The 14,813-nt window shown below is 45.2% G+C and overlaps 2 protein-coding genes and 1 long non-coding RNA gene across 17 annotated transcripts in view; 1 reads left to right on the top strand and 2 right to left on the bottom strand.

Annotated features, from left to right (window-relative positions):
• Positions 1 to 4,010, bottom strand: part of LOC133488375 (transcription factor IIIB 90 kDa subunit-like) — a 36,617-nt gene extending 32,607 nt beyond the window's left edge. For 3 of the 11 annotated variants that reach the window (XM_061796172.1, XM_061796173.1, XM_061796174.1), the window contains exons 1-4: positions 3,710 to 3,888; positions 2,912 to 3,131; positions 753 to 833; positions 210 to 383 (exon numbers count right to left, since the gene is read on the bottom strand). In XM_061796172.1, the coding sequence (XP_061652156.1) occupies positions 210 to 383; positions 753 to 833; positions 2,912 to 3,092 (436 nt within the window). In that variant the 5' untranslated portion in view covers positions 3,093 to 3,131; positions 3,710 to 3,888. Of the gene's footprint in view, positions 1 to 209; positions 384 to 752; positions 834 to 2,911; positions 3,132 to 3,494; positions 3,622 to 3,709 lie in introns of those variants that run through there. The other 8 variants (XM_061796163.1, XM_061796170.1, XM_061796169.1 and 5 more) reach the window with 6 other exon arrangements.
• The window catches only part of LOC133488382 (uncharacterized), a 37,083-nt gene continuing 26,217 nt past the window's right edge, over positions 3,948 to 14,813 (top strand). The window contains exon 1 of one of the 4 annotated variants that reach the window (XR_009791641.1): positions 3,948 to 4,564. This is a non-coding gene — a long non-coding RNA (uncharacterized LOC133488382). Of the gene's footprint in view, positions 4,565 to 13,964; positions 14,105 to 14,813 lie in introns of those variants that run through there. The other 3 variants (XR_009791644.1, XR_009791642.1, XR_009791643.1) reach the window with 3 other exon arrangements.
• zfyve21 (zinc finger, FYVE domain containing 21) lies at positions 5,329 to 14,412 on the bottom strand. Of its 2 annotated transcripts, XM_061796195.1 has the most exons (8): positions 13,861 to 14,412; positions 11,173 to 11,223; positions 10,922 to 11,090; positions 10,389 to 10,464; positions 8,544 to 8,635; positions 7,366 to 7,422; positions 6,503 to 6,639; positions 5,329 to 6,425 (listed from the first exon to the last, which is right to left on the bottom strand). In XM_061796195.1, exons 1-8 carry the CDS (start codon positions 13,984 to 13,986, stop codon positions 6,387 to 6,389), a joined length of 747 nt encoding a protein of 248 aa, XP_061652179.1. In that variant the 5' UTR covers positions 13,987 to 14,412; the 3' UTR covers positions 5,329 to 6,386. The 2 variants fall into 2 exon arrangements, with proteins under 2 accessions (XP_061652179.1, XP_061652180.1); XM_061796196.1 differs by lacking the exon at positions 7,366 to 7,422 and having other exon boundaries at positions 13,861 to 14,403.

Below are 14,813 nucleotides of genomic sequence, written 5' to 3'. Positions count from 1 at the left end.
ATTGAGGTGATAAGATTGTCCAGCTTATCAGGTGTTTAATGTGTGCCAAAGGTTTTTCCCCTCATCGGCGACGTGAACGTCTGACCTTGTAGAACAGCGATTGCCGACATGTGGTGCCCGGGCTCCCTCTAGTGGTGCGCGAAAAAAAATGTTCAGACGGTGCTTAATGCTACAGCGGCAATTAGGCGCGGGCGTTTGCCAAAGGATACGCGGCGTTCCCTCGGTGCGACACACCAGGTAGATGCAGGCGGCCATGACGTGCGCCGCCTTGCGCCCGCACGTCAGGTGCTTGGCCAGCGCCATCTTGTAGAAGTTGAAGGCCGTGTCCAGGCAGTGCTGGCTGAGCTGGAGCTGGTGTCCCAGGACGCCGATGTGCTGTTTCGCTACAAAACACACAACACAAATAAATACCCGCCGCCACCTTCCATTTCAACTCGACAGACAAAATGAAAACACTCTCAAGGAGAGTGTGACAGTGACAACTGTGACAGTTGCTCCATTTCATTTCACATCACTTCTGCAAAATGTCAATTTTCAACTTAAATTTGGACTCGTAACACAAAGTACAAAAAAATAAAATCGACCAAGTGGACAGTTCATAACTGTAAAAATGAAAACGTTGGGGCACTCAAATGTCAAAGAATGACTGAATGAACTATTTTTTCCATTGACAGCCAATATTCAACCAATGAGAAGTGAGAAGAAAGTCCTGAGTGGAAAAGAGCCAATAAGAATAAAAGTTAGCGTTGCACCTTTGTGCAGAGTCTGCGCTCGCGACTCTTTGCCCGCGTGGGCCAGATGACCGTCGCCGAACGACGGAAGCTTGGCGCCGCCTGCAAACACACGCACACGCAAAAAAAACAACATTTGAGCACCTCCCAAACACAACAAAGGTGGACATTTGATGCGAAAACTGATAAAGGCCGTGATGTGACGTCATCGGGACTGAAGAGGCAAACCAGGGGGAGCTCACGGAAAATTCGGTGACACGGCAGCGCCCTCTTGCGGACACTCAGTCCACTACAACAACACGCAAAATACAAGCCACGTGGATGCTGGAGGTCAAACTTCGTAGTTAACAGTGAGGGACAAACAACTGACTGACGTCAAGACGAAGTCGTCCTGGTTGTCAATCAATCAATCAATATTCGAGCTCAGCCGCAAGGCGCTAGCGTCCATCTTCGAGAACGTCTCGTGTTGCCCGTCCGCAACATCATCTGTCCTTCTCCAAGAACTTCTAAAACAGCTCACTTATATTCCACAACTTCTGCAACATCTTGTCTTTCATTAGGAACATTTAGTCTTGGCCTTGTAGAACATTTCATTTTAGAGCTCCTCATGCTTACCTTCTAGTACAACTTGGATCTAGCTACTAAACGGAGATTGGTTCTCAAACAAAGTACTTCCTAAAAAAATAAAAAAATTCTTCTGCAAGTACCATCGAGGTTCAATTCAAATAAGTAGATTTCATATTATTGTAAGCCACTGGAACAAACGCACCGTTTGAAGATTAACACGTCGCTTTAATACAGGAAAGTAAAAATTTAAAAACGGTAAAAGTACAACAGTGAATTCATCCATCCATCCATTTTCTGTCGCGCTTCTCCTCACGCGGGTTGCGGGCGTGCTGGAGCCAATCCCAGCTGTCATCGGGAAGGAGGCGGGGGTACACCCTGCCAATCGCAGGGCACGTGTAAACAAACAACCAATCGCACTCACATTCATCACTACGGGCAATTTAGAGTCTTCAATCAACCTAGCGTGCCTGTTTTTGGGATGTGGGAGGAAAGCGGAGTGGCAAACCGGAGAAAAGCCACGCAGCCACGGGGAGAACATGCAAACTCCACACGGGTGGGGCCATGGATTGAACCCGGGTCCTCAGAACTGTGAGGCAGACGCTCTAACCAGTCTTCCACCGCCGCCAAATGTATTTCATGTCAAAGTTAAATACAACTGAACTGTACTTAGTGATTAATTTGTGCGCCACGAGAGGGAGCCCGTGTGCCAATAGTGATACCAGTACCGCAGTGAGAATCACTGTTCCAGACAATCTTGTCTCTTCTAGAACTTGTTGTGTTTCACTGCTGAAACATCTCCTCTCCTCTAGAACTTGTCGATGACCTCCTAGAACATCATGTTTACCTTCGAAAACATCTTGGAACTATTTACTACAACTCCTCATGTTAGCCTTCTAGAACCTCTTGGGTCTATCTTCAAGAACTTTGTCTTTACCTTTTCCAACATCTTGCCTACCTTATTGTGTTATCTTCTAGAACATCATGTGTCTGTCTACCTTCTAGAACTTTTCATATTTACCGTCTATCGAGTAAAACTTGTGGTGTGGAACATCTTGCATCTCTCTTCCAGACCTTCTCAAACGTTTCTCTCTCGGAACAACTCCGATCCTGAATCATTTGTTTCCTACCTAAGCTCAAGAGTTTGGCTTCTAGAATGGCTCCTCCGGAACTCACGGAGCTTCGATTTTTAGCAGAGGCAAACACGTCCACTTGAGAACCCCTTGTGTGACAATTGATCATTTCGGGGGTTCTGACCTCCTTGAACCTCCAGAATGTCGCGTGTTTTTCTTCTGGAACTATCGCCTACAGAAAACTAACGTGACAAGATCACTAGTCTTTTGATTATTTCCAAGAACTTCTCGTTTCGATCTATCACTATTCGTCTTCTCAGGTTGCATTTAGCTCTACTGAAGTATTTCGTTTCTAGTGCGGCTCTTAGAGAACACCTCCTTAAAAAAAAAAAAAAAAAAAAACATCTTCAATTAAGAATATTTCAAGTTTTGGTTTCCTGCAATGTTTTTTACAAGGACGTGACAGTAAAGCGAACATCAAGAGAACGCGATGCGACGTTCCACACGAAGTTGAGAATTTTTTTTTCCGCTCCAGGTTCCGACCTTCTGAGGATACAAACTGTCCAACGGCGAGCGACCCTCCTCCTCCCGACTCCACGAACTCCACCTCGGACACGATGATGTTGTCCTCCAGCACGGACCCGCAGGCTGTGCAGACGGCGTCTCCGCGGGCATGGTCCACGTCCACGTCGGAACTCCCGCAGTTCTTGCACGTCCGGCTCATCTCGGCGGCTCAACGGGGGGCGCTCTCGCGCTCTTCGCACTAGACACAAAAAGTATGTCGTTTTTTTTAAATTCCAAAAATACATTTTTCATATCAAGGCCACGGAGGTCGCAAAGTGACATTTTCAGTGGTTAACTTCTTTTTACACTTGTACGTGCATTTAGAATGTTTAAATATTACATTTGTCATTTAAGAAGAACAGAATCAGAACCAGGAATTCGTCATATGTAGGACGCTGTGCGAAATAAGCGTATTATTTCTGCTATTAACTTCTACGGCAGTGCTAAAATGTCATTTTAATTTCTTTCTATGATCAACGTGACGTCACGCGACAGCCCAGGAAGATACAACGTCATTCCTTATTACTCGAACGAGCGACTCCATACGAACGTCGTAACCAACCGGGGACAACGTTAACGCGTTAGCGGTTGAAAACTTGGGTTTCGTCGCTCCGTGCTGACGTCACGGAGCCGCTGCGGTTAGGTCGGCTTTCCCGTGACGGCTCATCAAGTTCGCATTAGCGAGACATTGACATTTCCACGAGACTTTGGAAGGAATTCGCCAATTGAAAGCAGCCAACACGGAAGCCCGTCGAGCGCCGACCGACGTCGGGCTACCTCCGTTAGCCGGCTAGCTACGTGGCACCGCCGCCGTCCGCTCTTCGTTCTCCGGCCGGGCGTCGCTTCGGCGAGCCGAGAAAAGCCCACGAGGACACGCGCGAATCGCAATGGAGCCGGTCGGCCGCCGTTGATGAAACGGCGCGCACGTGCACGCTACCTGCCTCCAACTCGCGTGGATGAGTGACGTGCGCGTGCACGCAGCCCCCCCCCCCCCTTCCCTTAAAAAGAAAAAAAGAAAAAAAAACCTTGCGTGGGGGCGTATGTGTTTGGAGTAAAAGTGGGCTTGGTTAAATTTGGTTTTCCCAAAAACAAAACCAACCAAAAAAAAAAAAAAACACTTTGTTTGTACACGCGCACTCTGCAGGACGATACCAAGTGCAACTGTTGCAGGGGTGCCAGAATCCGCTCAAGTTTACGACTTCCACGCTCGGAGCCCACAACAACTTAAATCAAAGCTCGTTGCCTTTCTTTGAGCTATTTTGCTGTTTCAAAGTGTCGACGTGGGTTTCCGCGTGACGCGCATGGAACCTCCCGCTCGTCAAACACTTGCACGACATTATGTCACAAAGAGTTCACCCGCCGAACATCAAAGTTATTTCAAAAACAATCCAACCGACCTGAACAAATGTCATTTGAATACATGAAAAGACGGCATCATCAATGTGCCCCATTTTGAATATATTTGTATTTATTATCATCGACCGCAAAATGATACAGGATTAACAGAGGTGTGAATGTCCATCCATCCCTTCTCCTCACGCGGGTCGCGGGAGCCTTGAAACGCTGGACCCCTGGAACGCTGGAGCCCACCCCAGCCATCCTCGGGCAGGAGGCGCCGCTTCAGGTTTTCAGGTATTTTTTAAAAGGACAAAATCCATTACGGCATATTTACTACACATTTGCCCCATGCTCTAAATGTTTTAAAACATGTATAATTGATGGATGTTGACTTTTTTTTTTAAATTTCAATCAACTTTAAGAAATTCTTAGTTTTAATATTCATAAACATACTTACCACATTTGCTTCCTAAATACTGATTTAAATTTTCAAAAACATGTCCAGAAAATGATCTCGATAGCACCCAAGAAATTTGACATTCATCAAAACATATTTAACTAGTAAAACGGTTTTTTAATCGACCTTGATGAATATATAATTCATTAATACATAACGTTCAATTAAATTGAAGTGTCCAGAAATTATTATTTTTGATCACCCGGAACAAATTATGGTTACATACTTGCATTATAAATATTTATCAATTTTAAAAATTGTCTAGTCATGGTAATCAACCACAAGAAACAGTCATTTATACAAATTATATTACATCATAATTTGAAATAGAAATATTTTTTAAAAACGTTCTATCATATTGGCCTCAAAAGTTTAAGTTCAAAAAGTGCCCAAATGTTTGTATTTTAATTTACATACTAATTTCATTCAAATTATATTTTTAAAAATAAAATGCAAAAATATTTCATAAACATTGGCACATGAGCCTCATGAGTGTCAAATAAAAAAAAGTGTACTTAATTTTATAGAGAACTTACAATTGCAATCAAACAAATGTCACAACAGAAACAGTGTAAAGATGCTGCAATGAAGGAGTCGGAAGTCGAAGCGATGCTTTTTATTTCCAAATGACGTCAAGAAATGAGGCGCCGGCGTACAAATCAATTGAATCTCGGCGCACGCGCACGCTTTAGTGAAGCTGGTCAACTTTTGGGTGCCAAGCATCGAAAAATCATCTTTAGCAGCAGTGCTAAAAGCTGAAGAAGACATTTTGTCAGCCAAACGCGATTAATACGAGTTGTCCTTCATTCGGCTGCTCCGATTTGGGCCGTCCGTCCCGTCCTTCATACAAAAAAAACAAAAACAATTATTGATTAAGATGGGCCGGATTAAAAAAAACGCAGTGAGCTATTTTTGGACCCCCGTGCCATACTTTGCCCAACCGTGCTCAAAGCCCAACTGTAGCCTGAACTCTGACCCCAACTCTAACCCCTCACATTCGCATCCTAACGCTAAACAAACACCCTAACTCAAACACGAAGCCCAACAGTCCCAATCCAAATATTTTAGCCCCAACTAATCCGAAACATGAAACTTCCAAAATTCCCAACCATCGTCATAATCATCGTCATCATCTCTCTGGAAATGTTTTTTTGCTCCCCAACCTGCTACGTCAGGGGGGCCATTTAAAACCCGACCGAGGTCAAAAGCACGAGAATGAGGAAGACCAACGCTGTCAAAAGTAGCAATATGCACATCCAGCGCCTTCAGGACTACATTTCCCACAATTCCTTTCCCGTCCTACGACACAAAGCGGACATTAGCTTCTTGTTCGTGACGTGTTTGGACTTCACCAGGACAGAACGTCGCACTCAGCACGCAACGGCTGGAAAAACGTTTGTGCATTCATCCAGCTGGACGTCCCGGAGGCGCTGGTATGCTCGTTTGCCACGAGTGAGCCAATTCAGCGCACTAGTACGATATCTAATAAATGCTCAAACGGCTTTCCGGGAGTTCCAAGAAGGTTCTTAGTAGAAACGGCAAGAGAAAAGGGCCGACGTTTGAAGTAGTAAACAAGGTAGAAAATGGCGTCCGGAGAAAGCGGGAACTTTGCGGAAGCAGCAAGCCGCCGGCGTCCGCGCGGGTCGGCTCCTCTTGGACTCACTCCAGCTCCCGAGATTCGTGCAGGAGCTTGGTCGCCTGCGTGGGAAGTCGCAAAAGGAGAGACGTTAGAACAGAACGTGTCCGCAAGCAGTCCAACCCGTTTGCCGTCTGACCTTGTGCATGGCCGCCAGCCACGCCGCCGTCGCCTTCTGGTCGCCGGCGGCGGCGCCGTCTAATCGCAGCTGCTGCGCGTCCTGCGAGCCTGACGGCTTGTAGCGGACTAGCATGCCGCTAGCGCACGGAGACGTGCCTACAAGCGCGCGTCAGAAGAAGAATACACAGTTAGTATTTGCATCACGACTCACACGACAAAGTGCCGAGGCTGACACGAGGCCAAACGCACATAGGGACGGGCAGATAGGACACGCCCCTTTTCGGCTGCGTGCCGACGGCGACGCTAAGCTAGGAGGTCAGAGTCGCCGAGATCAAAAGGACGGCGGCACATTGCGCTACATACGGTTGCGGAAAACACCGTACAAGACCTTACATATGTGAAAGATGTTTTCCATTGACTCGGGGAAAAAAAAAAAAAAAAAAGCTCAAGCTGGGGAAAATCGGTTGCGAAATGAGCAGGTTCCAACCTCCCAACATGGCCGCCACGTAGGCACGTCCTCAAAAAAGCCACACCGGGAACGCCATCATTAGCATAAGACGAGACACGGAACACAAAGATCTTCTAAGTGAACACAAGACAGACGCTTCACTCTGACGTGAAATCTTGAAACAAACACACCATGCTTAGCAGAAGCGTTAGCATAAACGCTAACGCTAGACAGGCCGTGACGGAAGAGGAACGCTGCCGTGCATTTTTAAACTAACAACGAGAAAAACACCAGGATCCTACACATTTAGCATTAGCATTCATGCTAAAGGACAAAAAAAATGAGAATGCAGCGCAGGCCCCTCACGTGACGATGAAAGAAGAGGTCAAAGGGCAAGTTTCATGCAGGCGGAAGGACGGAAGAGTGGCGCAAACCTTCGCAGGCAAACTGAGCGTCCAGCAGGCCGGCGTACGTGTCGATCCGTTCGTTCTCTAATCCGACCGGACGAAGCAGCAGAAGAGAAGAAGAAGAGGCGCACGAGTTACGACACCGCCGCCTTGACTTACGAGCCGAGTTCATCCTGTGACCGAGCTCGTAACTCAAATGTTCCCCGTTCAACTGAACGGTTATCTCCTCAAAAACACAACGTAATCATTTTGTGCATTTTTCATGGAATTCACTCCACCTCGCTTCGCTGCTCTGACATAAAAATAAAAATTAAAAAAATACATTTTGATCAAGCGATGCCTCGAATCTTATAATCTCAGAAGTTGCAAAGATGGCTGTGCAATTTTTTGCAAATGTTCTCAATCACAATTACAAGTTACGCAGTTATAAATGCAAAAGTTGCATCATGACTTTCTCAAAGTCAGATCAATCATTGCATTTTGATGACATTTGGAATGTTTCCTCCCAAAAAGTGGACTCAAACATTGATGATTATTTGGGAATTCTTCTTCTACAAAGTGTAAAAATGCGTGTTGCCTGAAACGTGTTGACACCATGCTGACCTAATGACGAATGTGCACGAGACTGACATGTTGCATGAAAAAGTCCAAAAGGAGTTATTTTGTGTGTTCAAACATCTTAACCTTCTCAAAATGTCAGACAGACATATTGTACCACAAGGTGGCGCTTTATGGTCATATTTGGAAAAACGTGTCATGTTTGAGACTACGGCAGAATGGCACACGACCAGAGAGACGTCGGTTTTAGGAGGAGGAAGTGATGGGGGGAAGAAGAGAAAGGGGAAAAAAATGGAGGCGCTTGCGGCGATTTTTCTAAATGTTACAAAAATTGTAATCACAGAAGTTTCCAAAGGCAACTGTCAACATTTTCTCCCACGTCATTTTGTATTGAACTTGCATAATCTCGTCGTTACGCCGCTCGTAAGTCAAAGTACCGCCGCACCCCCCAAAAAAGTGAGCAGACCCGTCTGTGGATGAAACACAACACAACACAACACGACACGCACAACAAAACCTGGGCAAAGACTTTGAGGGCATTTGGATTGCAGCGCAGTCGGACAATTGTAAGTCCCACGGGCTCCATTTTGAGCCTCCATTGGACTCCGCCCACCCGATCTTGGGGAACGGGTTTTTCGGCCTCTCACCTCCTGGACCGCTGGCCTCGGTCAGGATCTGCATGCTGCAGATGGCGGACAAGTCCACCTCAAAGTGGCTTTCGCCGTCCAGGAACAGGTACCTGCACGTCAGGTGGAGCACGTTAGCAGGTTAGCATCCGATCCGAACCCTCCGCTCGCGACCAGCTAACCAAACTAGCATCCACGTCCTTGCGGTCCAACTATCTGTTATGCAAATCCTTTTTTTTTTTAATGCATCAAAAAACTTTTTGAGATTTCCATCCTTTATTCAAACACGTGACATCATTTCAAATGAATAAGAATTGAATTGAATTCTGATTCGGTTCCTGGTTTGGTCCAAATTGGCAAAAATGTTGATTATTGTCTTCCGAAGTCAAATGTTTGCAAAAGTTTTATTTTGATTAAACACAAAGTTCATTATTATTATTATTATTATTATAATAAATCGAATGATGAATATTTACTGTTGAGCAGCTGAAATGGTAACGATTTGGTCAGTTTGAAGTTAAACAACGTCTCAACGATGAATCAATGATCAGTTCTTAATTTGATAATTGATCAGGTGTCAATTCATTGTCGTACCTCCTCAACCAACGCCGACTTTTTCAAATCTTCTCTTTTTCAAAGTACTTTACAGCTTCATAGATTATGTCCACATTTGAATAGCTCAGCTTCATTATTTTAACTTAAAAAATGTATTTCCAAAAAATCATTTTGACAAACATTGCTTGTCAATTTGTGCTCATTAGCCACTTTAGATGAGCATCTTCATAAGAAATTCACTTCAAAATTCCAATTTTGTAGCGGTATGTTGAGAAATAACGAAGTTATACTGTTTTACTCTAATTTCAATTTGTTTTTTGATCGTTTTTCCTACAGGCGATATTGCACAAAAACACCGCCATTTCCCCCCCCCCCTTACAAAAAAAGCTAAATTTCTCTGGAAGTCATCATCCCATTCTCGACATTTTTGCTGCATTGCACTCAGGTTGCATTTTGACAAAATCGTCGGGAAATCGTTGGTAATTTATACACAAATGGACAATATAACAAAACTCACAGGCATATATTCTTTTTCCTCTGCGAAGAACAACTAATATTACTAGTTTACTGAGCAGTTGTGACTCTCTCCATATATTTAATATACATGTGTGTGTGTGAATACTATACTGCCCCTGGTGGAAAAGGCACACAAACACCCAAGAAGGAGCAGCACAATGCCCACTGAATTATCACGATGCATTAACGGTTGAATACTTTTTACATTCTAATGAATTACCGGTTCGCGCATCCGCCTCACGGTGGTTGTGAGGTTGCGGGTTCAAATCCGGCCCGGCCTACGTGGACTTTTGCATGTTCTCCCCGTGCCCGCGCGGCTTTTCTCCGGGTACTCCGCTTCCCTCCCACATTCCAAAAACATGCGCGCTAGCTTCATTGAAGACTAAATTGAACGCGAGTGCGAATGGTCGTTTGTTTGTTCGTTTCTATGTGGCCCGCGATTGGCCGGCGACCAATTCAGGGTGCGCCCCGCCTGCCCGCCTCTCGCCCGAAGTCGGCGACAGCACGCCCGCGACCCGCACGAGAATAAGAATATGGACAAACGCGGCAATTTGGGGAATGTGAAAAATAGTTGAAAAAGAGCTGAAGGAACATTTTCAAGTAGGAACGGTTCGAATGCGGGAGGAGGAGGTCAACGTGTCCAATGTCTGCATTCACGTGCGAATTTGGAGGAAAGTGTGAAAAATACAAGCAGCAATCGTCCGAATTTGCTTTGTCGTCAGTTGGGGAAAAAAAGCCCACAAAACGGAGCGCCAACAATTTGGATGCAGAAGAATGAATGCAAGGAAAAAGGACCTGTGGTTGTTGGAGAGGCGGCAAGTCATCGTTTCACACTTGTCGGACGCTCCCACGGTGACCGCGAAGGTACTTCCTGCACGCACACAAACGACACACAAGTGAAATATGAGCCCCATTTTGGGATCGGACGGATCTCTTCCCAACTTAGCAAAGGACAAAACGTGCGTCTCATCGAGGACAAGCGTGCTATTCATTTTCTCTCTCAATCCAATTTGTTTTTTCGTTGATGTCGCTACAAAGTGTCCAATCAGATTGCTGTGATGTCATCGGCTATTCTGCTCACAGCCACTAGGGGGGCCGGGGGGTCTATACGAGTCTTTTGACATTTTAGGAGTGGAGCGAGCGAGCGAGCGAATCTAGAATGAGAATTGCAAGTGGCCAATGTACAGCGCGTAACGTGGGGCATTTTCCGTTGGATCTCAACTCCTTGAGAGGGCGAAACGCACGTGTGCTCGAGGACAAAGCCGCCGTGACTTTTCTGAAGCCAAACCCAAATGTTGTCTTTTCTTTTCTTCGAGCGCGACGCTCACCCGCCAGCAGCGCTTTGATCTGCTTGTCGTAGAAGTCGCTCTCCTTGTGCGACAGCAGGGCGCAGCGGGCGCACTGCCTCACCGGGTCCACGAAGCTCATGCGCGGCAGCGCCGCCTTCTTGCCGCAGCACTTGTCGCAGAAGCAGCGGCCGCAACGCCGACAGTGGTGCTGCGCGGGGGGGGCGACACATCTTAGGCGGGCGGACGCCTCGGAAATTTTTGCCGATGCGGCGAAACGCGGAAAAACAGACCTTGCGCCTGATGAAGTCGAACTTGCCGTCGCACTGCATACATCGGGGGCACTGCGGGAGGCAAACGGGAAGCGCTTAGCGGGGGAAATCCAAGTCAAAACGCTTAGTCGGCGTCGGCGCGCTGCTCACGTGCGCCGAGCCCGCTGCGGCGCACGTGAGCCCTTGCGACGGCGCGACCGCAATTCAGTTCGCCGACAAGTCGCTTCGACAACTACCGGGTGATTGGAAAGTAACTCCCGATTTCGAACTGCTTGCAATTTAGCGCTGAACTATAATTCTTACAAGAAATGAACACGAGAAGAAAGTGTGTCGCGTGGCGTTGGATTTGAAATTGGATGCGGGCGCCGGCACTTTCTCGAGCCGCCTGGCAAGCAACCGCATCGACTGCTTTCACAAGGAACTCCTGTGGGATGGAAGACACAACTTGGGAGAACATTCTTCCAAAGTCGGCGCTTAGCTAGAAAAGACTTGAACTCCTTCAATCATGGAACAGACACAAACAAATATTACAACATGCCAATCAATATTTTAAAACAGGGACCACTTTATTTACTTTACAATCACTCTGTACATTTTCCAATAAAAATGACTTCAGCTCATGTGCTAGTTTTGGTTCACAAACAATGTAAGTTTATTAACAATTACTAACATGAAAATTCCCTCAGTAGAAGTATTATATTGGGGTTCGAAGACAATTTCTATTCGCCAACTAAATATCACCTCGGTTCACAAATAGTTTGGTTTCAAAGCAACTTGGTTTGTGAACTAAATCCTCCAACCAAAAATGAGCCGGGATCACGCGCTTTTTGGGCTTCACCAACATTTCAGATAACCAAATCCTCAAAAGACAAATCGTGTTGCGTCAAGCATTATTTGTTTTTTTCTTTCTCAAATTAAAACGTGCGCAACCATCGCCAAAATGATTCATACAATTAGGGAAAAACAGCAGTTTTTACAAATCAAGTTCCACTTTTGCACACAATGCAAAAGGCTTTCGTCTCGTCTGTCTTAGACGCCGCTAAAAAATCCCACGCCGCCGATGGGTTGTTTTTCACCGACAAGATTAAAAAAAACTTTATTGGCTGTCAGGTATTTACAGTACTACGTCACAAGAGCCTAAAAGGCTAAAAATAAACTAGCTTTTGGATTCAAACATAACACGACGGCGACGCAGAGTTAATGTTTTTTTACGGAGATAGGCGAATTACGACATTAAAGCCGATCTGCGTAAAATGATAATTATCGTCCGATACCGATCAGATCGATGTAAAGTCTAAACACAATCAACGCGTGTCGTCAGTAATACAACCATTAATGCAAAAGGAGAAGGGGAGGCTACAGTGGGTATCAAAAGTCTACACACCCCCTGTACAATTCTCCCTAGAACTCAAATAAATGCTTGTCAGATTTCAAAACACTTTGCTTTCAATTGATGACGAGAGTTTGTTTGTTTTTAAATATTGATCCATGATGAAAAATATAGACTGCAGCAGAGAGGGTGTTTATTTGGTTCAGGGCAAAAGGGACAGGTGCTTGAGCACCACCTATTGGCCGTGCGCGCACGTACCTGGTTCACGCGCTAATTCCGGTCCGTGAACAATTCAGTTGTCCAACTAAATCTGTCAATCAAAATGTCCTCAGCTGCCGCACTATTCTTGGTTCACGAACAATTTCTGTTATTGGGCAGCCTAAACAAATTAGTGCTTGAGAAAAAAAAGGCCGTCACAGCTAAACGTGAGAACGGTGTTCGCCTTTGCGCTGTTTGCTTGGGCCAAATCTAACGTGTACTTTTGCAAGAGTTGCACGTAACAACTTGCGCCGCATCAGACTCTCGCTGGACCAATTGTGTCGTCACTGGCATCAATCGATGAAAAAGATGCATTATTTGTAGTCAATCAATAATTCTTTGGACCGTTACGTGATATCTCGGATCATTTCCGTGACACGGTGGTTGGAAATCAGCGCACTAAAATAAGGTAAAAACGACCAATCCTTTGAGGACACCTGAAATACGTCATGTAATGGAGCATAATGCTGCCTTTGGTCGCCACTTCCTGTTCTATGGTTAGCAACACACGTAAGCAGGAAAGCGTAAGGAAAAGTCAGCGTTTCTAAATGTTGCATTGAAATCATAACGAAAGCAACATTCGCTTGGTAAATGATTCACTTTATTGCGTGTTTGTCTTGATTTTAGTGTGTACCAGAACACACACAAAAACTCCAGCAGCTTTGTCAAGACGAACAACCTTTAACGACATATCAAACGAGCTCGCCTTTTGGCATTACAACGACACAAAATGTTCAAAGATTAAAAACAAAAAACAAAAAAAAACCCGGTTTATTTCGCCAACATTTGAGTTTGTTAGCGAAGGCGTCCGAAGGAGTCAAATTCGCCTGATTTAGCACAAGCCCGTCTCGCAATTTCAAAATAAGGCTTCACATTAACCGCCACAAAACGTCTTCCAGGGCAGCAATTACGCAACACTACACACGCGTTAAGTGCGATTACATTCGGGGATAGTATTCGTCACTTTGAATAGAATTTGAGTTTTCGATGGAATATCGAGGCAGCGTCACGCACGATTTTATTTTGACAGCACCCACCGGAACCGCGCGGTCTCCTCCCCCCCAGCTTGTCTTTGAGCAGCTTCAGTTTACAGGAACGAAAAAGAGGTGAAAACGCCTCACGTCTTTGTCTGGCACCCATCGGGGCTCTTCCAGGCAGAAGGGACTGTTGAAGGCTCCGTTCTCGGCCACCATGCGGAGGCCGCTCGGGCTGCGGACCAGCTTTTTGCCGTCGGGCACCGAACACATTTTGTTGGCTGCTGCTTTTTTTCTTCTTCGACGCAAGACCAGTCGTGATTGTAGACACGCTCCCAAACCGCCGGACTGACAGGCCGGTGAGCCAATGGGAGCGCAGATATTAAGTGACGTAAGTTAATGCGCTGCCAGCGCACTCTTTTGCTTTTTTGTTTTTTACTTTTAAAACTTTTTTTTCCCTTCTTTGCTTTTGGGGCCGCGGGCCGCGCCCAGCAGACACGTTTGCACTCCTTTTGATTTAGTTGGAAAAACGTCACCATTTTGCGTTTGTTTGTTGTTTTCTCCAGTTGGCAGGGTGACGTGGAAACTCATGAAATGTTTTGACACGAAAACATTTCCTGGGGCTTTGTTTACATAAGAATTCGGGGAGAGGTCAATTGTCAACAACATTATTTCATTTTTAGACAACTGAAAAGCCTGGTCGTGTAAAAAGTAAAACAATAAATAAAATAAACAAAGGAATACAACATATGGGTATTTGTTTGCTTTTGCAACACTAAATAAATAAAGAAAAACGTAAAGAAAAACAGGATTGGCAAAAGCTGTAAATACATTAAAAAAACGTGTATTGGAAATGTCTTTCTTTGGAAATGCAACTTTTCTAGATTATAATTGGTCATTTAAAAAAAAAAGAAAGTCAAAGGACAGTAGTACGTAATAGTTGTTAAAAAGGGGAGGGGCATGTATTGGAGGTTTGATTTACATTTGGAAAACTGGGAAAATGTTCAGCTGGCAAAAATGTCCCCACAATTTTGACGTTAGCATAATAATATTAGCTTGAAGTCATTCGGAACTGTTACCAAAGCAATAACTTCTACCAA

The sequence above is a fragment of the Phyllopteryx taeniolatus genome, chromosome 13, assembly GCF_024500385.1.
Source record: "Phyllopteryx taeniolatus isolate TA_2022b chromosome 13, UOR_Ptae_1.2, whole genome shotgun sequence".
Taxonomy (NCBI): domain Eukaryota; kingdom Metazoa; phylum Chordata; class Actinopteri; order Syngnathiformes; family Syngnathidae; genus Phyllopteryx; species Phyllopteryx taeniolatus.
The sequence above is the reverse complement of the archived record's forward strand: the minus strand, read 5'-3'. Positions and strand labels throughout refer to the sequence as shown.